Source organism: Eurosta solidaginis, chromosome 1 (assembly GCF_040869045.1).
Source record: "Eurosta solidaginis isolate ZX-2024a chromosome 1, ASM4086904v1, whole genome shotgun sequence".
Lineage (NCBI taxonomy): Eukaryota > Metazoa > Arthropoda > Insecta > Diptera > Tephritidae > Eurosta > Eurosta solidaginis.
This window is the reverse complement of record NC_090319.1, coordinates 41,207,370-41,221,240: the sequence shown is the minus strand read 5'-3', so window position 1 is coordinate 41,221,240 and position 13,871 is coordinate 41,207,370. Positions and strand designations below refer to the sequence as shown.

The following is a 13,871-nucleotide window of genomic DNA, read 5'->3' as shown; positions in this document are numbered from 1 at the left end:
GTCTGCCGGACGCTCTTCGTTATTCTTTTTGAAAATTTAAAACAAGTGGCAACCCTCAGTAGCAACACCTAGAAAGGGGCGATAAGCTTGAATGACATTTACTCATTTACAAATTGCATCCAAATCCAGTAGCCGATAAATAATGAATAAATATGCGGGAAATAACTTTGATTAGGTGGCAACCCTACATAAATCTAATTTTTTTTGCAATCTGACGTTGATTGCCTTTCGTTTGATACCCATATAGACATAACAAGTTGAATTTTTTCTCAATTTCAAACAAATGACAACCTCATACAAATTTTCTGCGTGGCAACCTAACACCTTTGGGGAGTGTCTTTATCGCTACAGCAACAAAATAGTTACGTATACAAATTTAAGATGATCAGGCATTGCTGCCCTACAAATGTGTAGCGGATGTGGTAACTTCTGCAGGTAGAACAAAAAGGGTTCGTTCATGAACTCACGTTGACACGTTTGCCATATTAGAAGGCTTGGAAATTGCACCAACTACAAAATTATAACAACAAAAATTACAAAAAATTTCTTTGAACAACAAATCACTGATACATCTGACCAATGTCGACTGAATGTCGATTGATTATTGTACTGTTTGCTTTGAGTGTGCGTCATAACAGAGCCAACGCCATTCGAAGCATGTTATGATAACTTTCCCTCTAATTATGACAATATGGGTTGTTTTTGTTGATCATAAACAGCCATTGGAGCCATTTCGTGAGCATCTTTGATATACTCTCCGGTCACTTTGAGCCCCTCTATAAATTCGGATGACTTGGAAACGGAGTTAACGTATTTAACAGAGTGAATTTCTTTTCTTAACACGCTGACAAAAGATTACAGCTATAGTCAGTAAATATTAAACAAAAACTTTTTAATCGAAATTCAATTTTCCTATTTGTTGCTAAAAAATTATGAGCATACCTATGTGTGTATGAGTGTTCGTCTTACAGTATCTACATTGTATATGCATGACCTCTTTTATGCAGAAAATGGGAAATACACTATGCCAATGTTACTCTTAAGAATATGCATGAGTAATTTTTACCAGAAGCAATGTATGATCGTGCATAATTTTATTTGCAATATTTACTTATATAGTTACATCTATGTATGTTCATATGTTTTTACTTCAGGTCTTGTGAAGAAATACGTTATACAAGCTTTATATGTACATCCGATTGGTGGGTGCGAGTTTGCAAATACTTCAGCGACTCTATTTGTCAAATGGATAAAACTTATACGTTAACTCGTATTCGCATATTAAAATTGCGAACGCACAAACACACCTCAAGTAGACCGGCTGTCTGTCACAGATGATCTAGTAAATTGTTTGAAAAGGTTTCCATAATAAGAAGACGAGACGGCGAAGTTAGGAAAGAGTAAGAAAATGTTATTGCGATGCATCTATATACCCACCAAAACATTTCGTTTAAGACAGCTAATTTGATAGAAAGGCACTCAGACTTTAAATTTGTTCACAGTTCAGTTGTAGTTATGAAAAACTCCCAGTACTAAGTCTTTTTTTAGCTTTTTTGGAGCCTTCTATGGCAAAACCCAAAACATCACAACAGACACAAAAAATACGCAAAATTCATTGAATTCTAAGTCATATCAGATTCATTGTTATGATTGAAAATGCTGACTTAGTGCTTCACAAAAACTTGTTTTTGACTTATTTTTATTATTTGGAACAGTTCAACTCTCTACCTCGCTCTGAGATACAAATTGTGTGTATAAAGTTGATCGATTTTGCAATCAAGATTGTATTGAAAAAGTAGGCATGCAACTTTTGAGTAAATAAAATTTTTTTGTTTCTTACAAAGCGCGTTTGTTTATATTTGGGCACCCATGAAAATCAATTTATAAACGGGTGAATAAAGTGAAACATGTGAAGTTGATTGCAAAATTGATCAATTTCAATGAATGCAAGACATTTTATGTATCAGGCGTATCTTATTGGACATATTAAGTATATATAAGTAAAATGCCCTCTTATAGAACATTTAATGGTCAGCATTTTGAATAAGATTTATTTACAATCGAAGAAGGCAGCTTAGCCGCCGCGTTTTTTATAATCCCTTGCATCAATTTTTATTGGGTTCGTACATTAGACTAGTTCGAAAAAAAAATTATTTATATATTTATTGTCAACTTCAAGTAGTTTAGATGTGGCTTTGAGTTTTTAGAGTTTTTTCTGATACACAGAAGCGAAAACAAAAAAAGAAGTGACAATTTTTTATCAAATTTTATCAATTAAGTTCTTAATAATATAAGTTCTCGATAATTTAAGAAAAATTTTCTAGGAAAATTGTAACTGAAACTCTGCAAACCAATCTTGCAAACGTTTCCAAAAAAACTTGGAAATTTCGTTTAACTTTTCTGAGTTTTTAGTTCAAAGTACAAGTTATAAATCATTCAAAATTCGGATTGATTTTTGACAATTTTTTACTACGAAGGGTGTTTCAAATTTTCTTCCATATAAAAAATTATTATGCGCACTTTAAATGGAAGAAAACATATTCCTCGGAAAAAATTCCAAATTTTGAGGGACCTGTAATCGATGCGTTAACAAAAAAAAAAACAACCGAAGAGATTAAGGCCGAGCTTCTCTTCCAATTTGTGTCGTGCTTCCTTTAATTTTTCTTACAAATTTGCTGGACGAGATCTACATGTTTTAGCCGACTCCGAATGGCATCTGCAGGCCAGATGAATTTTCACTGAGAAGCTTTTCATGGCTGAAATACACGCGGAGTGTTTGTCAAATAACTGCCGAGGGGCAACCCCGCTTAGAAAAACTTATTTCTAATTGAAAAAACTTGTTTCTAAATTTTTAATGTTGCTATCCCATATTTATCGGTGTGGTAGGTGGAGCACGCTACCACCACACCACGGCCGCCATATACGTTAAACTAAAATTGACTGAGCTAAAAACTGCATACTCAAAAAAGTTCAGAAAACTCTAAATAAAAAGTTCGAATTTCCGTAAAAATTTCTGGAATTTTCGAATTTTTTAGAAAATGTTTTTTGAGAATGATTGCATTGTTTAAGTTAGAAAATTCATAGACGTTTTTCGTTATCGATTTTTTTTGTGTGAAAGCTTCTAAAATTTTTCGAAATTGAACGTTTAAAAGATAGGCACAAGGTTCAGAACTAGGGTTTATACTGCCGTGAGCTAAAATTGCTATTGGAAGAATATTGAAATCGAAACAATATTATTTAAATAAATGTTCCTTGAAAGCTGGTGCAATGCTCATATTGTGATACAAAAACAGTTTCCTTCGCATTAAAAAAAAATTACGGCATTCGGCATCGCATTTTCCTTCGCATCGCTACAAAGAAAAAAGTTTCCTATATTTTTTAATTATTCTGTATTGTGAACGATAGCTCAGATGAACGAATCATCACTAAGCGATTTCGTTTAGCAATGGTGCTCTCTGTCATATTCGTTCGGCCTTTACGTTTTTTACGTTATGCCAAAGAGGAAGGAGAAAACAAATGATATATTACAATCGTTTAATATAATGCACATACACTAACGATCCGTCTCTGAGGCGAAACGATTGTTCGTTCTAGTTAAATAGAGAATGTGGCCCTAAGTTCTTACACGATTACCAAATATCTTAGCCTGCTTGATAGAATTTTGTTTTCGTAATCAGTCTAATGTACATACATATATAGTATCTACGCTACTTCAATTTGTAGTCAACTAAGTGTAACCGTCGTCTGTTATTAAGCAAAAACAACAATACTTATCGTCTTAAAATACAAAAAAAGTTCACCCTTTACGGTTAGTGGCAATTGAGGAAGGCTGCTTGCTTAAGCCCAAATACTACTTAGTACAACAACTACTTACAACTATATTTTTCACATTTTTCGCTTTGTCGCATTTGTGCCATCTGAAAAAAGGCGGTTGAACTCAAATGCAGTTGTACTTGATGTTTTTTTTCTGTTTGCTTGAAGAAATTTCTATATTTTGACATGCATGGTTTCATTTGCACTAAAAAAACACAAAACACACCCTCAATATGGTAATACATGGTAAGAATTAAATTAGGTGGAAATATTTAAAAAATTGCCCTGTCTTCGGCCATGCCGGAGAGGTCATATTGACGTTTGAGGGTGTTACTTATGCGTATGGCACGGAATTTACTTTTTACCGATCAACTCTTAACTTGTATGCGGGGTCTAATACAGCATGTGATTGACAGAAGTTATAAAAAGTCAAATAATGTAAGAAATCTGTTCCTTATTCTTTTCAGATCTTATTTTAAGAAGAAAGTGAAGGATGGGGATGGGTAGAGGTAGAGAGTGTGGAAAATATTGTGAGGAAAGGGAGCGGTAGAAGGGATAGAAAAGATGTACCGTTTATCTCATCTCCAAAAAATTTGTTTTGCATAGTTTGTCGGGCCAGGTAGCTTTTTTCTGAAAATCTTTTAAAAGTTAAAAAATTTTCGGAGTAGTTTTTAAAAATTTCAAAGAAAGCAAATATCATTTGAAAATTATTTAACTTTTTTTTTATTGTTTATATCAGCGAGTATACAAATTTATTTCAGTTTAGAATTTAAAAATTAAAATATATTCTAAAGTTATAAGTTTTTTCAAGTAAATTTCAATTTCAATAAAGATTTCGGAGTATTTTTCAAACTTCAAGTCTGAAATACTAAAATTGTACAATTAGATCAATCGTGAAAGGAAAATTAGTCTTGCACAAAAATGTAGCAGCAAATTGCATTCAAAATTTTTTCGGAAGAAGTCGGAAGAATGATTAATGCCGAACGTCAACATAGAATAAGCAAAACTACGTTTAGAAACTTTTAATATTTCGGAGAAATTTGCAAATTTCCGAAGTGGTTTAAGCAAATTTAAGTAAACTAATTTACAAATTTGTTAAGGTTTTGAACATTTTTGGAACTCATAGCAGTTTTCATGCAGTTGCTTGGACTCATTTGAAATATTTCGGAGTAGTTTTGAAAAATTTCAGAAAAGGTAAAGAGAACATTCGGGATGGCTTAAGCATAAATAAATAAAAAATTGTCCATAGTTTTTTAATATCTTCGGAACTGTTATGGTTCTCCTGCAGTTGTGTGGACTCATTTGAAATATTTCGGAGTGGGAAACAAGCTCAGAGTGGTTACGCATTTTTAAGTAAATTTATTTAAACATTTTTTAAGTTTTTGAATATTTTAGGAATTCAAAGCGGTTCTCCTGAAGTTCTTTGAGCTCATTTCAAATATTTCAGAGTGGTTTGGATAAACTTAGGAAAATTAAAAAAAAAAGAAATTTTATTTAACATTTCTTAGGTAAAATAACTTAAAAAATTGTTCAGGTTTTTTAAATTTCGGAGAACATAGCGGTTCTCTTGCAATTCTATAGACTCATTTGAAATATTTTTGATTGGTTTAGAAAAAAAAATTTTAAAGCATGTTTCGTGTTGTTGAATTATAATTGTTTCAGAGTATGTGGAAGACTGTTAGCATTATTTTTGAATATTTTTCAAGAGTTTCTAATACTTTCGAAGTAGTTCGAAAGATCCTTAAAGTTTCTCAAATATACCAATACTAGGCATATATATTTGAGTTACTGTATTCCCATGTTACACCGAAAAACCTTGAGACTATTTGGAACTACTTCAAAAGTATAAGAAACTCTTTAAAAATGTTGGAAATGAAAGCGAATATTCTCCAACTTGCTCCGAAACGTATAAAATACCTCGTTCAAACCAAAAATATTCCAAAGCTTTTGAAAATTACTAAAAAATATTACAAAGTGAGTCCAAAGAATTACACAACACCGCTTTGATTGTTAACTTTAAAAATTTGCGAAAGTAATGGTCTCGAAAAAATGCCAAAAAATGTTAAATACTTACAAAATTCTTAAATAACTTCTAAAAAGTAGCAAACTTATTCTAAATTTTTCGAAAACAGCTCCGAAAATTCTGAGTTACAGAAAACATTTCAAACGACTATCTTACTTATCTGAAAAATTTTAGGTTTTTCAAATCTCTAGAAAAGATCTATGAAACTACTTCGCAATATATTGAATATAACTTAGAAAACTCATAATTTTTGTGCACAACCTTTGTTTGGATCCATTGTACTTTTTAGAACATAAGTATTTTAATTTTTAAATCAAAACTAAAATTAGTTCAATACTCGCTGATGTAAAAAATGGAAAAAGTTTACTAATTTTTGATATTTTAAAATTGTTTCTTTTGAAAATTTTCAAAATTACCCTGAAAATGTTTAAACCTGAACACCAGGAAAATTAACAAAATTAATATTTAATCCTGCGGCTTTGCTTTCGGAGTGACTTCGAAAAATTTTGAAATTTAAGTTCGTATCGAATTCATATTCACAAACTTCTTTTAAAAACAGGAATGTTGTCAAAATTATGTGACTCCGAAAAATTTTGAACCTATACCGAAAATTTTTGATGTAACTCCTAAAAATTATAAAAAAAAATATTAACAGTTTCATGAAACCGCGTATTAATTTGATTTTAGTTCGTCGAAAGCTTTTATAGTATTAAAGACCATATGAAAATTATCAAAATGAAGATTTAATCAGGTCTCTAAAGCTAGCCCAACCTTTCCAGCCCAATCAAAAAACGAGACCGTACTAAATTGCACAATATTTAATGCCAATTTATTACGGGTTATGCATATATTTTTGGTAAGCTTTTCCGATCTATTCGGGAGTAGTGCAAATAAAACAATTAATTTTACCTTACAGCTCGACGTTTCGTCAAATTTCCTTGGCTTCTTCTTTAGCGATTCTGTATTTGTCAACAATAAAAACACAAAAAACAAACACAACATTAATTTAAAATTATCTCAATTACACATATTCACATTTAACATTGATTTATATTTTTTTTTTAATTTTCACTTACATTTAAATCACGGAATTAAATTAGATAAAGCATAATTACAAGAATAAAAAATATAGAAGATTAAAAAATATATAAAATAAAACGATACCATCTACTGTGGTACACTTGTCATACTAAAGGTAAAATCTTATCAACATAATATGTAAGTGGTAGCGATACCATCTGTGTACTCTTTTTTATTCATAGTCTTTTCCCTATTCTGCAAAATTCGTAGGCTTTCCAAAGTGTATCTTGTTTTCTCTCTAGCTTCTTTGTCTACTATTTTTGTGTTTTCGAAGTCAGCGACGTGGTTGTGTGTTATTGCGTGCTGTAAGAGATAGAGCTATATTTTGTTTTTGTTTCCTAAAAAAAAAAAAAAAAAAATAAATAAAAAATATAATAATAATCATAATACAGCTCTCTCACAACACGCAATAACACACAACCACGTCGCTGACTTCGGAAACACAAAAATAGTAGACAAAGAAGTTAGAGAGAAAACACGATACACCTTGGAAATCCTACCAATTTTGCAGAATAGGGAAAAGACTATGAATAAGAAAGAGGGCACAGATCGATATCGATATTTTTAAATAAACAAGTGCAATAAATTTAATTAACCCGTATTAAAGTTGCATTAAATATGCTGTAATTAAATACGTTTTCGTTTTTTGATTTGGCAACCCCCGATATTTTTTAAAATACAAGTGTAATAAATTTAATTAACACGTATGAAATTAGCATTAAATATTGTTAAATTTAGTACGGTGTCGTTTTTTGATTGGGCACATGGGTTGGACTAGATATTTTTAAAAAACAAGTGCAATAAATTTAATTAACCCGTTATAAATTAGCATTAAATATGCTGTAATTAAATACATTTTCGTTTTTTGATTAAACTTAAGCTAGCACAACCCTCAATTTTTTTTTTTTTAAATACAAGTGCATAAATTAAATTAACCTGTATTAAATTAGCATTAAATATTGTGCAATTTAGTACGGTGTCGTTTTTTGATTGGGCACATGGGTTGCACTAGATATTTTTAAAAAACAAGTGCAATAAATTTAATTAACGGGTAATAAATTAGCATTAAATATGCTGTAATTAAATACATTTTCGTTTTTTGATTAAACTTAAGCTAGCGCAACCCTCGATATTTTTTAAAATACAAGTGCAATAATCTTAATAAATTAATATTAAATTAGCATTAAATATTGTGGAAGTTAGAACGGTCTCGGTTTTTTAAGAGACCTTATTTAATCCTGCAACTTGTCTTTTGGAGAGACTCCGAAAATGTTTGAATCTACTCCGAAAAACTTTGAATTTGTCTTAAAAATTTCGGAAAACTTCAAAATTTGTATGAAATTACGAATAAAGTATGATTTAATCCATCACAATCTTCTCGATTCGAAAATATATTTTTTTGTTCAACAAAAAGTTCTTCGAAGTAGTAAGAAAAAGTTTTAATAAATTCTGTATGTTAAAGTTTTAAATGTTTTAATTTTTCTCTTTGCATACTAAGCTATGAAAAAGACCCCGAAATAAAATAAAGTTTCCGCCAGTTGTGTACATTTCTTAAAAAAAATAAAATAAAATATATAAACCGAGCACGTACTTTAAATTCTTCTTGTAGCATTTTGACAGCTTTTTTTTAATTATCTTTTTTTCTCTTTTTGCAGTAACACCCAAACGCTGCTCTCCAAACGAAACGCAAATGTATGCTGCATCTGAATTGCAGCTTAATTATTTGCAATATTATTTGTAGCATTTAAGCATAGAATGACACACGATAGAAAAATGCTCGATCGAGAAGCCGTACGTTCTGTCATCCAGCAATGGAATGCGAATCGTTTGGACTTGTTTGCCCTATCTGAACCAGACGAGGTAAGTAAATATATATGTAAAATAGATATTACATAAATCAACTTTAAATAAAATAAATAAGCTATTGAGCTAAGAAATTCTTTCACTTTCTTTCTTTTTCTTTGTGTTAACAGAATCTATTATTTCACGGTGTTATGCGATTCTATTTTCAAGATGCTGGACAAAAAGTTGCTACAAAATGTATACGCGTTGCGTCTGACGCAACTGTGTCTGATGTTATTGGTATGTTTTCTAATTCTGTTTAAGCTACGAAATATATGAACCACGTGTTAATCTTTTACACCTGTTGCTGTAACTCAACTTTGTTTTTTTCTCTCTTTCTGTATTTTTTTTCTTTCCAGATACTTTAATCGAGAAATTCCGCCCCGACATGCGTATGCTGTCCGTACCAAATTATGCACTCTATGAGGTGCATGCGAATGGTGAAGAACGCCGTTTGAACCCTGACGAAAAACCATTGTTAGTGCAATTAAATTGGCATATTGATGATCGCGAGGGTCGTTTTTTACTAAAAAATATTGATCAAAAAACTACGGTAAGTTGAAGGGATGAAGTTGACAAGACAATTAGGGCGAGTGATATGAGTGTAAATTTAAGAAAATATTGTTGTTTTTCTGAAGGCAAAATTACTTCCTTCCGATGGTCGTGGGAACGAAGCTCTTAGTTTGTCTAGCTTGGTCTGTCCTGGTCTCACAGAAACGAATTCCATGAGTTGCGGAAATTCCAGAGTTGTAGCATACTATTACGTGAAAAGAAATTCGCTTGCGAATTTTAGGTAATTTTTGGGCGCTGTTGAACTTGGAATACAAAATCTCTTCAGAATCCAGCGAGTTTAGCGGTAATTTTCGGTCTAATTAGCGAATTCAGCTGTCAAAGTTGTAAAATGTATCACAAGCAAATTTTAGGGCGAATGAAAATTCTATGGCGAATTTTTTTCCTAATAAGCATTTACTGTGGAATTATTAACATAAAATCGAATGCAAAGTTTGAGCGAACTCAGCTGTCAAAATTCTATAATAACTCGCAAACATTTGAGCGATATTAGGTGTCAAAATTCAAAAACTTCAGAACTCGAATTTTATGGAAGTTTTCGGGCGAATAAAACTCTATGGCGAATTGTTGGCCTAATGAGCATTCACTGTCGAATTTTCAATACAAAATCACATGCAAAGTTTAAGCGAGGTCAGCTGCAAAAATTCTATAATATTTCACAAGCGAATTTTTTTAGAATTTTTGGGCGAATAAAAATTTGAGTGCGAATTTTCGGCCTAATAAGTGTTCGCTGTCAAAGTCTAGTTGTTGTCTAGTGCAAAATCACACACAAACTTTCGATAGAATTCACCTCTCAAAGATGAAACAAAATTTATTGGAGTTTTTGGGCGAATAAAAATTCTATGTCGAATTTTTAGCCTAATGAGCCGACACTTAATGCTCATTAGGCCAAACTCGCATGCAAAGTTTGAGCGAAGTCAGCTGTCAAAATTCCACAATAATTCGCAAGCGAATTTTATGGAAACTCCTGGGCGAATGAAATAATAATAATCACCTATCCGTGGCGAATCCTGTTTCATTAACAGCCGAGGCTCTGGTGCCCCGAACTCCTCATAGATCTAGGGGTGGGTGGGCGGTATGGCCTAGAAGGTCGCATGTGGTCATAACAAATCGTTCCCGAGTTGGTCGGGCTTGGTACCGGAACGTACCGGTTCTGCATCCGGCAAAAGACCATCAACTCGATAACACTCCCCAAGGCCTGCGGGGAGTGTCCTTATCGCTACAACAACAACAACATTAGCTGTAAAACTTCTTTCCGAGCTCAAAGTTGACAAAATTCTACAATAATTCGCTGGCGAATTTTATGGGAACTCCTGGGTGAATGAAATAATAATAATCATTAGCTGTAAAACTTCTTTCCGAACTCAAAATTGAAAAAAGTTGGAAATTCGAAGTCGAATTTTATGGGAGTTTTTGGGCAAATTAAAAATGTATGGCTAATTTTTGGCCTAATGAGCATTTACTGTTGAATTTTATATACAAAAGGCAAAGTTTTGAGCGAATTCAGCTGTAAAAATGCGAGTAAAATTAGCACAAAAATTTTAGATAAATTTTTGGGATATGTCATATTTTAGGCAGCTGTGGGTCGAATGAAAATTTGTTGGCCCTTTTTAAATACAAACTTTCGAAAATTCGAACTCAATAGGAAGTTTTTGACCGATTTTAACTTCTAAGACTAATTTTAGGTAAACTTTTCAGCGAATACAGCTGTCAAACTGGGAATAAAATTGTAGATGAACTTCAAGGAAATTTTTGGGTGCTGACGAATTTTAGGCAAACTTTTGGGCTAAGGAGAGCTTTTTAATGAATCTCGGTATCGAAAGGCAAAATTCTTGGGCAAATTAATATTCGCTATCAAATTGTGGCAATTTTAACCCAATTAGAACTCACAAAATTTTTTTTTTTAATGCAAAGTCGCAAGGGAAATTTTGAGCGAGCACCGCTGTAAAAATGCAAGGAAGTTAAACATGCCAGTTAAGCGAAATTTTTCGGTGAATAAACATTGGACGGCGAATTGTTGTCAATTATTGAGCTAATTAGAATTCTCTGTAAAGGTCCTATTACAAAATTCGCAGGCGAACTTTTGAGAAAACTCCGATGTCAAAACGTATTTTTTGAGTATTTGTATTTTTGTCATGACATTTTTGAGAATTTGATATATTGCTCGCAAATTTGACGTTTTTTTTCAGTTTTACCATTTTCAAATAGCAAATAATAGGGCATTTTTTGAATTGGCATGGAAAATTCGCTACGAACTGCACTAAGGAAATTTGTGTTTTTGGACGAGGAAAATTCGATGGCGAATTGAAATTCTTTGTCGAATTTTCAACCCACGAGATATATTCGAATTTCGCCATTAAGTTGCAACGAAAATTTTAATTTTATGTAAATTTTTTGGCGAACGAAAACTTGTTGGCGAATTCCACTCACGAAATTTATAAACATTTTTAGCGAATCAGAATTTGTTGGACAAATTTTACGTGCAAAGTCTTGTGGTTCTTGTAAATTCGTTGGCCAATTTTAAAAAAATCGCAGGCGAATATCCAAGCAAATGTGGGCGGATTTTCTTTCTTTTTAAAATAGTAAGGAAAATTTGTATGCGAATTTTGAGGAAAATTTAACGAATGATTTTAAGTGTAAATATTTATTGAGAAATATTAATTCGGTGTGGAGTCTAAGACAAATTCGGAAGCGAATTTCACAGCATATAGCAAAAAAAATTTACATAGTTAAGATAAAATTGTAAATTTTAGTAATTTTGTTTTGCTTTTGGAACAACCAAGTTTTAGCAAAAATTAATCCCAACCGAAACGGGTTCATTCCTACCCTTTGCCGATTTGATATGGAATTACCCCTATACAAAAATATCTATGTACAATCGTAACATTTACCTTTGCAACTATTTTTAAAGCACCCTTTTCTCTGCGTTAATCGTTTAATTCATTAATTTTTTTTCCTGGTTTTTTCTACCCGCCCACCCTTGCTGATGCATACATCCAGCCAATCGAACAGTCCGATATGAACTTTAAACGGAAACTCTCAAAACGTGAAAAGAAGGAACAAAAGAAAAAAGAAAAGCTTGCAAAATTAAATTCCGATTCGACAGCTGGCGGCATGAACGGTGGCTTTACTAACGGCAGCGGAGAGGGTGAAATGCAGGTGGCGGGCAAACTTTATACAGAATTGCCGGAAACGTCATTTACGCGCTCAATTTCAAATCCAGAAGCAGTTATGCGTCGGCGACGGCAACAAAAACTAGAAAAAAAATTACAACAATTTCGTTCACGTGACGGCGGTCCTGACACCGGTGGCACATTAAAGATTTACGGCGAAAGCCTGTGTCAAGATGTGCCATACAAAACATTGTTGCTGTCCATACGCGATTGTGCGCAAGCAGTCGTTAGGGAAATGTTGTCAAAATATGGGCTGGACAAAGCTGATCCCTTACACTATTGTTTGGTGCAGGTTTGAATGAAAAAAATAAAAAAATTTAAACAAAAAAGCAACATTTGAGTAAAATAATCCCTTTTTTATTGTTTTATGTAGGTGAATAGCGATGGCACGGAATATATACTTGACGATGATGAATGCCCACTCTCTATACTAATGAACCATCCAACGTCGCGAGGTGAGTATTGTTGTATTTCTATTTCTGTAGTTGTGTTTTAAAACTTTTGTTAAAAGATTAAGGTGATGTCAAAGTTTTAAAAGTTCGAAAAACTCGGTAGTAATCTTTAAGTCTGTACGTACCGATAAAAGTTCAAAATAAACAGTAAAAACAAATATAGACTGGACTGCCTGTGCCGAAGACTTCATACCTTCCATGAATGGAGCTAAGTAATAACCTTATACCATTCGCAATATCCGAATAATTGGCTGTAACATATGTAGTTTGTATGGGATACTTCCTATACTTATATATCTCTACGATTTTTCCAGACAACATACCGCATATATGAGCATTTGGTGAAATATAAAGCTTCTAGCTCTTAAAAAGAAGCAAAAATTACGAAAACCATCTCATCAGGACAATAGGTTCTATGACTATATATACGTCCGATTTCTACGATTTTTTCAAACAACAATATGTGCCATATACGAAAGCATGATATTTGGTAAATTTGGGTAAATTGGTTGCATGGGGAATATCTGTGACCTGGAATCATGAAACGACCCTATTGTGCGAAAACAAGTTTTCGAGAAAAACGCGTTTAAAGTTTTTGTTTAGCTTGGGCTCTGTGTAGCGACCGGCCGTTGTGAACGAATTTTGTAATTAAAATTTAAGTAACTGCCCGATAAGCTACAAGCTTGAAACTTGGAAAATAGTTCAGAACCCCATGACGATGCAATAATAAGAAAAAAATTTGGCGCATGGATTAAAATATTCCAAAAAATCGTATTTGTGGTCCGATTTGGCTTTAAATGCGATTTGTGAAAAGATAGAAAACTGCGGTTTGTTCCTTTGGAAAGAGCGTTAAATTTCCTATAAGAATCACTCAAAAAGTGAACACACTATTTTCGCACAATAGGATCGTTTCATGAT

The 13,871-nt window shown here is 32.6% G+C and overlaps 1 protein-coding gene across 6 annotated transcripts in view; it reads left to right on the top strand.

Moving 5' to 3' along the window:
* The window catches only part of cno (adherens junction formation factor afadin), a 151,151-nt gene that overhangs the window by 42,800 nt on the left and 94,480 nt on the right, over window positions 1–13,871 (top strand). For all 6 annotated transcript variants that reach the window (XM_067787883.1, XM_067787874.1, XM_067787839.1 and 3 more), the window contains 5 exons: window positions 8,572–8,776; window positions 8,890–8,998; window positions 9,118–9,311; window positions 12,329–12,793; window positions 12,875–12,956. In XM_067787883.1, coding sequence (XP_067643984.1) covers window positions 8,672–8,776; window positions 8,890–8,998; window positions 9,118–9,311; window positions 12,329–12,793; window positions 12,875–12,956 — 955 coding nt within the window. In that variant the 5' untranslated portion in view covers window positions 8,572–8,671. The remainder of the gene's footprint in view (window positions 1–8,571; window positions 8,777–8,889; window positions 8,999–9,117; window positions 9,312–12,328; window positions 12,794–12,874; window positions 12,957–13,871) is intronic.